This window comes from Vulpes lagopus, chromosome 11, assembly GCF_018345385.1.
Source record: "Vulpes lagopus strain Blue_001 chromosome 11, ASM1834538v1, whole genome shotgun sequence".
Classification (NCBI taxonomy): Eukaryota; Metazoa; Chordata; class Mammalia; order Carnivora; family Canidae; genus Vulpes; species Vulpes lagopus.
The window spans coordinates 89,305,525-89,321,177 of NC_054834.1; the positions used below are offsets into that span (position 1 = coordinate 89,305,525).

Genomic DNA, 15,653 nt, shown 5'->3' on the forward strand with positions numbered 1-15,653 from the left:
TTTTACTGAAGCATATTCTTAGAAAAAATTTGATTAAGTAGTCTAGATTAAATCCATAACCCTTGTAAAGGTGTTAGATTTTAACTATAAAAGACAACGTAAAAGACTCATATCTGATACTGATATTTTTGTTTGTTCCCCAAAATATTATAAAATGAGCAAATATCCATAAATAACAGTTATACATGTTCTATTTTATGCTTTGATTGAATATTTATCTAATGGTTTGTCAACTGTCTCCATGGAATAAATAAGTATTTTGGTTAAAATATAAAATTTTTGTGCTTCTCTCTACTGAAAAGAAGATAAATAAATGAGATAACCCGTGTAAAAAGCTTAGCATTGTGTCTAGCACATAGTAAACTATCAATGAATAAATTTTAGCTATTGTAATTACCTATTGTCACTATTATTCGACAATAATATTTTGGCTAATTTTAATATATTAAAAGAATATTAAGATATTCCTTAATATTAGCTACCTAGTACTAATTAAAATTGAGAAGATTTTAAACATATCACTTTAATGTAATTAACTCGTATACAAATGGAACTTAGAAACATGTTACCATGGTAAGTGTAATCTATGGTTTGCAGATCCTCAAAGTTTAACGTGTATTCATTAAACTAAAACACTATGTATAATCCCATGCAATAGAAGAAATACTATTTCCACCTAGATACATAAGATATGTATCTAGACAGGAAATAGCCCAAATCCTAATTCTTAATATCAATATTTTATAGAACATTAATGGTTTAATACTATAAAATTAACTTTAACATGATATGAAGAATATACGAGAATATACACACTCAAGTCATATGTAAATAAACTATTAATTTAATATAATTAGCCTTTATATATTTTCTGAAGTTAAAAAAAGTTGGCATTCCTAATGAAAAAATATTTCTTGAAACCCATAAAATTCTATTCCTATTGCTTATAGCAACAGAACAATTTTATAAAATGAACTAATGATATTAGAATGATTCTGGTTAAAAAAAAAAAGATTGATTCTAGTTAAAATTTTTTGAAAAAATATTTTTTTTTTGCTTAAAATTCATACATTATGGAGCACCCGGATGGCTCAGTTAGTAAAGCGTCTGCTTTCGACTCAGGTCATGTCATCAGGGTCCTGGGATCAAACTCCGCATTGGGCTTCCTGCTCAGCGAGGAGTCTGCTTCTTTAACTCCCCTTTGCCCCTTCCACAACTTGTTCTCTGTCTCTCTCAAATATTTAAAAACTCATATATTACAGAAAACTGAGTCATTGTATAGCTCAAATGAACAATTTAGAATAAGTTATAACCACCACTTACCAAGTACAGCAAAGCCAAAAAATATTTTCAATAAATTCTTAAATAAACTTTCATTAAAAGATTCAAAAACCTTTCTCTAAATATCAGACACTTTTTGGGACACCTGGGTGGCTCAGTCAGTTAAGTGTCTGATTCTTGATTCTGGCTCAGGCTGTAACTCAGGATGAGATTGAGGCTCACACAGGGCTCCGTGTTAGTAGGGAGTCTGCTTCTCTCCCTCTCCCACTGCCACTGCCCTACCTCCACTCATGCACTCATGCTCTAATAAATAAATCAATCTTTAAAAAATGCTTTTTAAAAGAGTAAGTTAAAACACAGATAGATCATTGGGATGTCTGAGTGGCTCAGCGGTTGAGCATCTGCCTTTGGCTCAGGATGTGGTCCCAGAATCCAGGATTGAGTCCCACACTGGGACTCCTGGGGAGCCTGCTTCTCCCTCTGCCTATGTCTCTGCCTCTCTCTGTGTGTCTCTCATGACTAAATAAAATCTTTAAAAAAAAAAAAAAAAAAACAGGTCACTTAGAATTGTCAGATTCTGATATGGTCCTATAGATCACTTTAGAGCATCTAAAAACTAAAGTATTCCCCAAAATCTAGTTAATCCAAAGACTGATAACCAAATGAATCCTAAACAAAGTGGCCTAAGCAAACAAAACAGCCATGTTCACATCAAATTTAACCAGGGAAGTCCATTTTTATTTCATTTGAATTAAATATGAGCTGCAGATAATGGCCAAAAACATCAGTTTAATATTTTTGCCAGAAAAAATCAAAATCACAGTGACAGTCTTACCTCTGGTATTATAGGTGTAGGTTTTTTCTTATCCAAAATTTTTGGCTTTAAAATGACTTTCTCCACCTCCAACATTCCTATTGGTGTGTTTGGCTTAAATTTAATGGGATTATTTTCAGCTGACTGTAGATCAATTGTGTAACTGGATGGATTTAAGTGATACTGTGCACAGAGGAATATCAACAAGTCCATCATAGGTTTACTGTAAAAAAAAAAAAAAAAAAACGTAATACTGATCATAAATCATAAAACAACTTCATTAAGTGTTAAAGTTATTGTTCCTGGCATTTTTCTTAGGGTCATTCTGTTTTCAGTGGATAAAAACAAGGATATAAAATAATATGTGTGAAAGCAACTTAAAAATCTAGCTACAAGATTTTTTTCCCCCCACTACAGGAAGTGGTGTACACATGGGAGCCTGAGCCCTGCATTCCAAGTGTCTCCCTGACTACAAGATATTTAAGTGGACAAAATTATAATAGCTAAAAAGTCTAAATATTGTTCAAGACGGCTTGCATCCTAGTGTTGGTTTAACCATTATCTATATTTTGTATCTGCCAAGTAGTCATCCTATTATAAATTTCAAGAGAAGTTCTCCCTTACCCAAGAGTACTTAGTTCAGCAAATGCTCCTTTCACAATATTATTTTGAGTACCAGCAGTCTCTGGCTTATAAACTGGTTATATTCCCAAGATCTCATAAAAATGAAGCATTAAGAACCACTGCCACTTCAGGGTGCCTGGATGACTCAGTCAGTAGAGTATACAACTCTTGATCTTGAGTCCTGAGATCAAGCCCCACTTTGGGTATAGAGCTTACTTAGAGGAAAAAAAAAAAAAAAAAAGAAACAAACAATGAACCGTCACCACCCTTTGGGCTTCAGAGAGCACAGTTAGTATCAACAGGAGGAAGCCCACAAAATTCTGAAGAGTACAGTTTTCCTAGTTCATTCAAATGACATTTAATATTTTTCTAGGCCCTGGAGACACAATACAAGTGTTACAGCGTATCTACTTCTCATAGATCCACACTACTAGATGGACTAGCCCAAGTGTTGGCAAACTATAATCTGTAGGTCAAAGTGGGACCATAGCCAATTTTTGTAAATAAAGTTTTATTAGGACACAACCATGCTCTTTTTTTTTTTTTTCTTTGCATAGTATCTAGGGCTGCTTGTGTCTTACAATAGCAGATTTGAGTAAATGTGTTGGAAACTGAATGGTCTACAAAGCCTAACATATTTACTATCTGGTCCTTGACAGAAAAAACGTTATGGGCACTTGGGCTCCAACAATTAAAAAGTAACCAAATAACTACATAATCTCAAACAGTTGCTTAAGTGTTAAATATTACTGTTCTATTTATGCCAATAATAGAACAATGTGGTCTCCAGTCCTTAATTGTCAGCCCTTAAGGAAAGAACACTAAAAAAAATCTTCTGTATTCTGTGCTTTCCTTAAATGTCTGGTGATCTTAAGCTATTAGATCTTATTTAAGAATGAGGCACCAAAACACTTTATGAAAGTCCTATTTTCCTGAATTAAGGTATAGGTTGATGGGCTTCATTTGATGGTAATTGGGTGCCAGTTATTTTTTTTCCATGGGGAAATATAAACGTTCGTAAAAAATTCTCCAACTTCTTGACTACATAATATGAACCTAGCTACTAGCTTTCAGAAACTTGACAGGGTGAGGCTAGGAATATCATCATTCGGTCTGACATTTTTAATTTAGTACATCAGTGTTTGTATGCACTTCATCCCCACTCGCCTAAGTTGAGTTCCTTGATCTGTAGCTTTTCTACAGAGGCAGTCTTCTCTTGGAAGAGAGTCAGTTGTCTCACACTGTGTGGCCTTGAGGTTAAACAACACTTTATATGGATTCTCAAACTATCCCGTGTTCACCCACAGACCTCACCCTCATCTTCTGTGGCAGTTACCCATTCCTTCACACCTCTTCTCTTCCCCCACCTACAAGTAGCACCCCACTATATCTATATCAAGAAAAATAATAAAAATTCTAAGTGCCTTAGTTAAAAAAATTTCTCTGGAATGTTTCAGTTCTCAAAATACATTCTCTATGTCTTCATTAGATGCTTCCACAATAACAACTTAGGAGTTTTATGTCCTCTTGAGCTACCTAATATGCTAATACATAAAATTGTTTATAATTGTCTAAATTTTGGCAGTAAGTAGTAGATATTAAATTTCATCCACAGGAAGACTAGCATAATGGGATTATTCAAGTTTATTTTTTGGTAACAAAGTATTCTATGAGACCAATTTGATCTACATACAAATTCTTGACTTGGAAATGATACCTCCCTTATCTGACAGTAAATAAAATTAAAAGGGATTAGGTAATGCCTTGGTAAATACAATTATAAATATAGTAAAGCTGGAAGAGGAGAGAACTTTCACTGACAATCAAAATGGAGTGCTGTCTACTACTGTCTATGAATAAATGATGATATGTTCAGACTGTATTTCTCTCTATACATATAAATGTCCCAAGTAATAAATATAAAAACACTAAAGCTTATACTTTAAACATCTTTCACCTCTTAAATGAACATTCTTCAAAATTGCTGCCCAAAATACACAAATGTTAACAAGATAAGAATAGTGTCATCATTTTTCATCCCCCACGTACAAATATATGAACATTTAAGGGAAAAAAATTTTTCCATTTTTAAAAAGAATTTAACACTCTTTATACACACTTATTTAACCTTTTTTGATATGTCTTAATGAAGTATTACATTTTTATCTGTGACGTTTTTAATTAATAAAAGTACATCATGGGTCAAGAATATTATAATAATGGCCTATTCCCTCAGTCAATTTGGTCACCTTTAATCTTTGCACATGGTATCAGATTTCATGGCAAAAAGGTTGCATGCTGACTAGACCTATATCTTGCCTTCTGAACTCAACACTGCCCAAATATTTTCTAATAAAAATGTCTCTTTAAAAGGCAACTGAAAATCATAGAACTTCTTTATGACTTTATTCTCTCATTCTATAATTGTTTAATTCTTTGTTCAATAATTCCAGAAGCCAGTTTTGTCTTGAAAGTTTTCCTATTTCCTGACAGACAAATGCAACAGATCAGAAAGTTCTATAACAAACACAAACGCAAATGGGAATTTGGTACTGCATATGATAATGGTATTAGACATTCCTAGGGAAAGAATTGAATTTTCAACAAATGGTATGGGAAAACTGAATAGCCATCTAATAGAAAAATAAAATGTATGTATCCATTTTATGTAAATGCCACTGTGGTAAATGCCAAGTGGACCAGATACATAACTATGAAGATATTACTACGGGGAGGTAACAGGATAGAAATCCATTTTTATGTAATTTATGTTCTAGAGCAAGGCTGTCCTATTGTTCTGCAACATGGAAATTTCCTGTGCTGTATAATACATTGGCACTCACCACATGTGGCTATTAGGCACCTGAAATACACTGACATAATGGACTAAATTTTTCATTTAAACTCAATTTAAACATCCACATGTAGTGAGTGCCTACTGTATGGCCAGAGTAGTTCTGGTACATTGGTACTTCAAGTAGGACTCATGGACCAGTAACATCAGTATCTCTAGGACCCTGCTGACATATAAATACTCAAGCCCCAGTCCAGATCACTGAATCAGAAACTCAGAGTGGGGCACAGCAACACGTGCTTTGACAAGCACTCCAGCCAGGTCTCATGCGTGTACTACAGTATGTGATCAAAAGAGGATAAAGAAATAAGAAAATATATAGTACATCAGATAATGAAAAATAAGATAACAAAGGATGTTAGGAAATGTTCTAAACAAACAAACAAAAAATAACAGAACTGAGACCTGAATGGAATGGGTTATCTGGGGAAAGGGCATTCCATGCGGAGTTGACAAGCTGCAAAGGACCTGAGGCAGTAATGTGCTCTACATGTTCAATAAAAAATAGAAAGCAGTCTGCTCGGGTGAAAGTGGTAGACTGAAACAGAGTGACGTGAGATTTTACCAAATGAGAAAGAAAACCACGGTAGGAGGGATGTGGTCTACTTTACATTTAAAAGGATTATATGGGGCAGCCCCAGTGGCGCAGTGATTTAGCGCCACCTGCAGCTCAGGGTGTGATCCTGGAGACCCAGGATAGAGTCCCACGGCAGGCTCCCTGCATGGAGGCTGCTTCTCCCTCTCTATCACTCATGAATAAATAAATTAAAAAATAAATAAAATAAATAAAAGGATTATATGCTGTTTTATTCATTTTTTATTTTGACTTGAGAAAAAGGCATGTTTCATTTTTAAAGTAAAACTAAAAAACAAGTGTAAATAATAGGGGGTATTATACATGATTTAAGAAGCCAATGTCTTATTTACTTATTTAGTGTGTGACTTTATTTTCTTTTGTCGCTATTGTTGTATTCAGAATAGTCTAGGGGAGCAGTTACAAAGCTAGTGAAAAAATTTAGAGGAGATAGTGGCCTAGACTAGTCAGATTTCAGTTTATTTTGTGAGGTGATGATAGGATTAAAGCCAATGCCAAAAGAAAAGGGTAAGGAGACATAAGAAACAGAAAAAGAAACTAAGCAGTAGGAAGAGGGCAGGAGTGCAGGAACACTAGCACATGAAAGAGCTGTTGACAGGAGCCAACAGGAGGCCTAAAGTGCTATTTTAAATAATTTGCTATGTGATACACTTATTCACCTTTCCCTGGTGACCCATAGACCATCACTAAGGTCCTGGTAGCTTCAGGGGTGGGGTGGTGGGGTGGTGGGGTGGTGGGGTGGAGTGGTGGTGGTGGTGTTAAATCGGGAAAAGAAAGGAAATTTGAAAAGGTAGAGACTGAAAAAAGTAAGAGTCCAAAAATAAGATATAAAGTCAGAGTCAGGGGAGGCTGAAAGGACATTAACCCTCAGGAATTTACAATAATATAAAGGGGAATGAATTTTCCACAAGATCTAGAACAAGGGTTCAGGCCAATCTTATCTAGACCTCAGGGAACAAAGTGGCCTCAGAATGTTACTTGGCTTCCATTTCTACTTAGAATTTAACTCCTTTCTTGCAGAACCAGCTCTTAGCAATGTATATTCCCAGGACCTGATACAGTGACAGTACAGTGAGGACAGTTTCACTGAATGAGAATATTATAGGAACCAGTGATTATTTCTCGCTCAGGTAATTCTGGTATCTTACATAGCAGACAATATACACCTGAGTTCTCTGCATGGTATTGGATGTATGAAAAGGCAAAATTGTTGAAAAGAGATTCATATACTTTCAACACACACACAGGCACAAAAGCTGGTTTTTTCTTCCTTAATTAATAAACTTGACTAGTAGCCTTGTTGTATCTCAAGTCAAGACATCTTTACACAGAGGTGAGATTCAAGCATTAAGTTGGGCTAAGACCTTTTCCAAAAATAACCTCAGACCAGTTCAAATGCTTCAAGTATTTCATTGAAGCCTCAGTATTTGGTACTAAAAGTACAGAAGCGAGGATTCTGACCGAGCTGATTTTGAGGGTGGGAATAAATGTCTTTTTTTTTTTTTAAGATGTATTTATTTATTCATTCAGAGAGAGAGAGAGAGAGAGAGAGAGAGAGAGAGATAGGCAGAGACACAGGCAGAGGGAGAAGCAGGCTCCACACAGGGATCCCGACGTGGGACTCAATCCAGGGTCTCCATGATCACACCCTGGGCTGCAGGCGGCGCTAAACCGCTGAGCCACTGGGGCTGCCCGGGAATAAATGTCTTAACTCTATCATATAGAAGCCTTAACACCATAAAAGTAGGGCATTAACCTTTAAGCAGGCTCTATGTGCAATGGGGGCTGCTCTGGGGATTCACTAGTCACGAACTGCATCATAGAAAGCAAAATCATCTTCTGAGTATAGTTTAGAATTACCTAATTCAATTAACCCAGGTTATTTCTAGCAAAAACAATAATTTTGTTTTGAGGATAACTATCTCAAGTTGCTGTACAAACAGCAGTTGGCTAACAAGTTCTGCCCCCAGAATCAGCACAGGAAGGTGATTGTGTTCCTGTTTGCTAATGCAGGAGAGCGCATGCCAACAGTCCACCCAAAACCTGAGCAAAAAAAAAAAAAAAAAAAAAAACCTGAGCCAAATTATTAGAAGTAGAAAAGGACTGGCTGAACTTGGTTATCACTTCCTCAATCAAATAAGAAATAGTATTGTCTTCCTCCATACCACGCCATCACTTTGAATTTTGGTTTATTATATGATTTAAGAGTTCACTGTGCAATATTATTTTCAGATTTTTTTTCTCTTCTTGTAAAATAATTTCCTGGAAGGCAGATCTTTTTTTAAGATTCTATGAACTTCTCTCTTCTTTGAAATGAAGAAATCCCCGGACATTTCCTACTCCCTTTAGAAATAAATGACAATCCCGCATGTGAATTTCATATTATCTCATTTGAAAGCTCACAACCACCACAAAAGCTACGCCTGCTTTATGAATGAAAAAATTGAGATTACAGAAGTTACATGACCAGATTATGAAAAACATATACACAATTACGGTACAGTCAAAATTAAAATTTCCTAAGTCCTAACAGAGCTACATTTTAGCCTCCTAAATCATACATCAGGATTCAGGATGGGGTGGATGGTTTGTAACAGGCTAACTGCTATCTGCTGTAGTTTTACTTAAAAAATGATGACATCACTAAATCACTCTCTAAATCCTACAGTGACACTTCATGCATTCATAACACCTGTTAGGGGTAATCTTGTCCTAGTTTTGCTCTCTGCTAGATAAGACCATCATTTTTGTGTTTCAAAGATCCAACTAGATATAAAAAATGAAGGTCATGGTTCCTCAAAGAGCTTCTGGATCAGCAAGATGTCTAAGAACTGCCTCAGTGAATCTCCAACCCCTGGAAGTGTTTAAACAAAGTCACTTTCCAGCAGGGTGGCTATGTAATTTATCATCCAATCTGGGACACCTGAGAGCAAAAGGGGGCACTATTAGTAATTAATCTGGGACAACAGGTATAAACAGGGACTGTCAAAGGAAAATGAGGATGCATGATGATAAGGACTTACTATAAATAGATACATTTCAAGTATCTGATAGGAGTTGAATTTTATGAATAAGAGTCTTCCTTATAATTCTTTAAATCTGCCCTAGCATCCAGTAAAGCATTATACCATTTTCAGTGCATCCTCAAAATTGAGTTGAGTTGAAATGGTTCTAACTGCCCCTTAGAAATGTATACTAACAACAACAAAAAAAATGTATACGAACAACCCAATTAGACTTACAATGATAATATGGGAACTTTTCAAACACTCCTGTTATCACTGATGTTTATTTACCTTATGTTAATCAACCTAGTTCAGTAATGTGTTCAGGAATGAAATAATGCTAACTATTCCTAGGTGCATGAATGAAGAGGATCACATACATAAAACAAATAAACCTAATCTCAAAATTGAGAATGCTTACTGAATTGTGCTATAGGAAACACTTTAGAGAAAGTAACAGAATTAAGATTTGAAGACAATAACGATCAGATCAGTATTAATTGATGAAAGTTCTTACAGCAAATGCTAAAAACAAGTATTTCGGAAAACTGAAATTCACCACCTTAGGCTAAATCTACTTGGTCATTTATCTCGGATGTTACATTCACAGCTAGTCCTAAATAAGTACCTTCACAAAAACTGTGATTTAATAGCATACCTATTAAACAAACACACACACCCCTTATTAAAAGAAAAGTACTAGAAATATATCTCACTGCAATTGGTACAGTTCAAATATGGACAATGGATAAGACAAAATTTTATTAACACAAAAGTTAGAAATCATTAAAAAAAGACAAGTTAACAAGATGGCATGTGCATTATGATGTTGGTTTTTTAAAAAGTGACTATATATGTATGTGTACACATAAACATCTGTGTGTATCTGTGCATGTGTGTGAATAAAAGGTTATATACCACAATATTAATAGTTGTAATCTGTCTTTTAATAATGGCATGGTGTTTTAAATTTTTTGGCTTATCTGCATTTTTCCACTTTATATAATCTCCAATTATTGTGTTTGTAATTATAAAAAACTAAAAAGAAAATTAGCAAAAAAAAAAAAAAAAATTAGCAAGGGTCACTGATGCCAGGAAAGGAAGAGAGGAGAGTAGTCCACCTAAGAATGACACTCAGAGGACATTTATGAGTATTCTGTTACCTTTTCCCAACCAACCAGGAAAGCAATTAGCCAGCAGAGTCTTATGGGATCCCTGGCTTAGGGTTGTGGAGGGCAGAACTTGAGCCCAGATTACAGGATTCTTCAGTCTCACCAATAAAAACTCAAGCACTGTTATACTGAAGTAATAGTAATAATTCCAACATTTATTTTAAGCAGCTACAATTGAATCAGTACCTAACCAAAATTTAAGCATTTTTAGGGAGTTCAACATGATTTGTGCCAAGGAATGGATTTTCAGCAGTGTGTTTTTGAAATCTATTCACCTATTATATAATGTATTTACTACAATTTATCATTATTTGACACTTTTCAATAAATGTAAGTATGATATAAAATTTTGAAATTCTTGAAATTCATACTGTTTTGTTATTGATTTTTTTTAACAAAATTGACCCACATTGATCCAGTATTGTCATGTTTCATAGTCTACTTCTTCCAACAGATGGCACTGTAGTCCACATAAACCATTTCTGAGCTAGTTATCTGAGCTGCCAGTCAAAACTGGGCTCTCAATTCTGCTATAAACTAGAGCTGTTGGACAGGCAAATTAAGTCACAAACCACGTGTAACAGGTCTCTGGGTCATTTTACAGGCAAAGGCCAGAGAAGTAAGATGACTTGCCTGAGGTCACACAGCAAGTTATGGAATCAACCAACTATAAGACCCAGAATTTCTAACTTCAATTTCTATGCTTTCTTTATTTGTGTTTTCACTCATGGCATTCTCAGATTTGTTCAAATCAAAACAAATTTCTATTTATAGTAGGAGTATAAAAGAAAAATATATCTGTTATAAATGGTGTTGATTTTATTCCTCCTTTTTGTAGGAGAGTATGCTAATAAAGCCATACAATGCTCCCTCCACAGGCTAAAAAAAGAGAATTAATGTCCATCTTTTACCAAACCTCCCAAATGAAAACTATTTTTAAAGTGTCCCAGTGAAAGAGAATAGAGGGGAAAAGGAACACACGCTTATTTAGGGAGAAATAATTACATATTGGGCAGACACCTGTCTATAAGAATCTAGAGTGATACACAAGCACATCCACGTATTTTCTTATTTTCTGTAGTGTTTATAACAGTTTAGCCCATAAGCTCATTTTTCATTAAAATTTAACTTTCCCAAGTACCTGTAGACACCACTACTTATACTGTTGCACAGTGCAGCGTTTTCTGAGGAGGGCAGTCCCTAGGCAACTTATCTCCAACAGCAACATCCTTTAATGCTTACTTTTATTTAGTAAGGCACAGAACTGCTCCATCTGGTGAAAAAGGTTGTTTATTCCGCCACCACATACACACACACACACACACACACTTAGCTGTTTATGTATGTCTGCATACGTGCACATATGAGATATGTTTATATATGCACATATACATACACACTATATATATTACACACACATACAGTAAATATTTTAATTCCATCTCCCTTCAATCTAATCATCCATGATTGGAACACAGAAATACCCAAGGGCTTTTTAGGCTGGCACTGCAGCTCCCCTCAATGTAAGCAAAGTTTGCAACGGCAAGATGGCAGACAAAGGGTGACTTTTGGTCCTTAAAGAGGCATTACCATTAAGCTCTAGTACCAAAAGACTGGTAAGTCAGTGCAAAGTTACCAACCTATTTCAGGACAAGTTTTTAGCTTCCCTCCTGAGCATAAAGTCTATTACCACCTCCGACCTTATTGTGTTCCCTAATCTGAATAAGCTCTTTGGTGAAAAATAAATGTACAAATAAGGGCATTCTTCTGAAGATAATGCTATGCGTTCACATTCCTGCAAATGGAACATTCTGAGCATATCTCTGCATAAGTTGTATATGAAGACAGAGAAACTTTCTAAAACTCTTCCCCAAGAAGACATTTTGAGGAAAAAATATAAATAGATAAATGGATATATCTGAAAAGTTAAATGAAGCATATGTTTCCTAAATCTTTATTCCAGTCTAATATCGATATTATTCTTAAAGGAAATACATCTAAATAATACTACCAAAATAAATAGCATACACAAGGAATATTTAGACAAATTAAGGAAAGATGGTCTCAAAAAATTGAAGATCACTCACAGTGACATATGAACTCTGACTTATCTAAGAAAACATTATGATGTAAACTTATTTAAAATGACTCTTCCTTAATCTCCCACTAAATTCCTGAACTGTTTTGTTGAAACTTTTCATATTTCATTTATAGTAACAAAACCAAGAAGAAATTTAAGTTATACATGTCATGGGTCTTCACTTTAGGTAGCTAACATTTGTATTTGCACATTTTGTTGTTATAGTTAAACACTTTTGTTTCTTAGCCATGGGCCAGCGGTAGCTGTAACATTCAAGATACTTCAAACTATACTCTTAAGATATCCCAATTGCAGCCTAAAATATCTAAAATCATTCCTAAGATAACAGGAATCACACAACCACTCTTAATCATAAACACTTAGTATTAAAAAATTAGTCACTGATCTACAACTGGAGTTATTCCTGAATGATAAAACTATTAGGAACAGTCCCTGAATCAAATCCCCTATTGAAAACACAGATATGAAACAAATTCTGCCCTCAGGAAATTTTTTCAGCCCTAAACAAATTTTAAAAAGCTATCAGAATTTGGGACATAACTCTTTTGTTCTCTACGTGGAGAAATTGTCTTTACTTAGAAGATCCTAGGAAAGTAACCAGGGACCATCCAAACAAATGTCTCTTCAGAACATACCATTTAAGTTGCTACCTCCATCTACATATAAGAATTTAGGGAGGCAATATTCATTTTAATGTATTTATTAAGCATCTACTATATTGCAAGAAATGGCGTTAAGCACTATGAAGTAATGACACCTCTGTGGATCTTGTGGTTTACTCAAGAAGACATGCATATTAATTACAGCAAAGAACGATCTATGATAACCATCAATGGTACAAAATGTCAGGGAAGTTTGAAAGTTGGGGGTAACAATTAATTCTGGGAAAACTAAGGAGCCTTTGTCAATACAAGTGTCACTTGAGCTACATAAATTGGAGAAAATGTGGGTGGTAAAGTACTCCAGATGGAAAAATTTTCAAAAAGGCATGGAGGTGGAAAAGTAGACTCTCTGTAGAACAAAGAGTCATGTGGCTGAAGCTTAAGATACTCAAAGGGGAGTAGGGAAGGAAATCCCTACCTAAGAACAAAGTCTAAGGAGTACTGGTGAAGAAACCATTGTTGCTTGTCAGCATCAGTAAAAAACTAGGAAATATACTGACTAGGAAATATTACTTTGACTTCAGGGAAAATAAGAGGAACTGCCTTCATTACCCCTGAATTAGCCACATCCATTATCATCATTATGTTTAAACCAGGATAATTGAATTCTTTTAAGGATTGAAGATGTTAGCCATAGTCTCTACTCACAAGATGCCTTCCTTACCTAAAAGAAGCACAATCTAGATGATTACCTGCCCCTGAGCTAGAAGCCCACCAAGGACAATCACAGGTTTCACAATCTCCTCAATACAATTCAGCCCTTGATCTCCAAAACCACTTTCCATACAAAATAAATGGCAAAACCAAACTTAAATAAAAATTTAATACACAATACTACATACTGCCTGCTAATGCCAAACTTTTCTATTTTCACATACTTGCAATAATTTGTGAAGTTACACCTAAACTTGATGTAAATCTTAAGATTAAGGTTATCTTTAATGAGTTTCTTCTAGATAAAACCACATTGTAAGAATGCAATACCCAATATGCTACTTATTCTTTTATTTTACCCACACTCACACACACATTCTCTTTCTCTCTATATATATACAAAGGTCAAATCAGCTTAGATTTCTAAAACAGGATTCCTGATAACAAACGAGCAGTTGAAGGTGAAAGGTGGAACAAGACCAAGTATACAACTCATGTAACTTTCCACTTCAAAATGAAATGGAAAATTACACTTGGCTTTATTCCATTTTTCCAATTTTTATACAGGTATTAAAAATATCGGCCTCCTAAATCACCTTTCCACTTCTTGCTAGGTTAAAGTTTAATTTTACATTTCTATTAAATGTATCCACATTATGAGTACTTTAATGAAATGATAAGCATTCAAAGAACTAAAAAAATCCTACTAGTTTTACAGATAAACTTACCTGTTTTGATACAAAAGAGAGTATGACATTTTAAAAGTAGTAACTTCTGCAAAATTAAATTCAGCAAGGCAGCTTAAAATGGAAGGAATAATTTGGAGAGGAAGGAAAGAATTTTCTTATATGCTATTGGCTTGCTTTGTAGGTTGGACTAACAAAATTAATACAACCAAAGACTTTTCTTCTGGATAAGGCTTTTGTTTTTTTTTTTTTTAAGAAAACTTATTAAATAGGTAGTAAAAGGAAAAATAGTTCTAAATTTAAGAGTCACTTGACTGGGGTCATCGAATTCGTAGCATTGATACTAAAATATTAGAAAAAAATTATCACCTTTTAGCATATTTAACAGATAACTAAACTGATGAAGTATTTTGTCAAAGAAAAAAAATTAAAAAGTACATATACAACAGAAGGTATCAATGACAGAAGGGACCTACTGCTCTTTCATTTGCTCCATCATACCTGCCATGAACAGTAGTAGATTTGATAATATCCCCAGGTAGCACCACTGAGAGTTCAATGTCTTTATCTATCGTGTTTTCTTTCTGTTCCATGATGCAAGCAGAGGATTCTACAGTATCATCTGAAGAGGCATCAAGATGCTTGGTCTCAGCTGGAGGAGGTGGTGCCTTGGCTTTTGGTTTTCTCCTTAAATAAAAACAGGACACAGAAAATAAAATACATCTATTTTTAAAGTAACTTTCTAATATGATATAATTTAATAAGAACACTGTGTGTGTGTACATATTTTCCACATCTAGAAAAAAATGCACCAAAATGTATATTGTTTAACATGTTAGAATTAAGGGGTTTTTTCCCCTTTTTTAATTGGCATTTTCTTTTGTTTTTAATAATAGGACTCAATTATTTGGTAATAAAAAGAAACATAAAAGATTTGATACCTCCATTAAGTTCAATTAATGTGTTTTTAAGCAAAAGTGTAATTTTTTTCTTTGATGAGATAAATCATAAAAATCCTTAATGTATCAGGATGGAGATCAGTACCTCATTCCCACACCTCATATTGCTCTTGCCTAATGTGCCGTTTATTCTATTTGTTTCCAGTCTAGTGCATTTGGCCTTTCTATCCAGATAATCCCTACCTACTCTTTAAACGCTTCAACATACAGAGTCTCTCCCTATACAGCAAATACAAAAGATTCCAT

General features: G+C 34.6%; 1 protein-coding gene across 13 annotated transcripts in view; it reads right to left on the reverse strand.

The window, feature by feature from the left end:
* The window catches only part of COBLL1 (cordon-bleu WH2 repeat protein like 1), a 157,817-nt gene that overhangs the window by 45,365 nt on the left and 96,799 nt on the right, over positions 1-15,653 (reverse strand). For all 13 annotated transcript variants that reach the window (XM_041774042.1, XM_041774037.1, XM_041774041.1 and 10 more), the window contains 2 exons: positions 14,950-15,135; positions 2,117-2,318 (listed from right to left, as the gene is read on the reverse strand). In XM_041774042.1, coding sequence (XP_041629976.1) covers positions 2,117-2,318; positions 14,950-15,135 — 388 coding nt within the window. The remainder of the gene's footprint in view (positions 1-2,116; positions 2,319-14,949; positions 15,136-15,653) is intronic.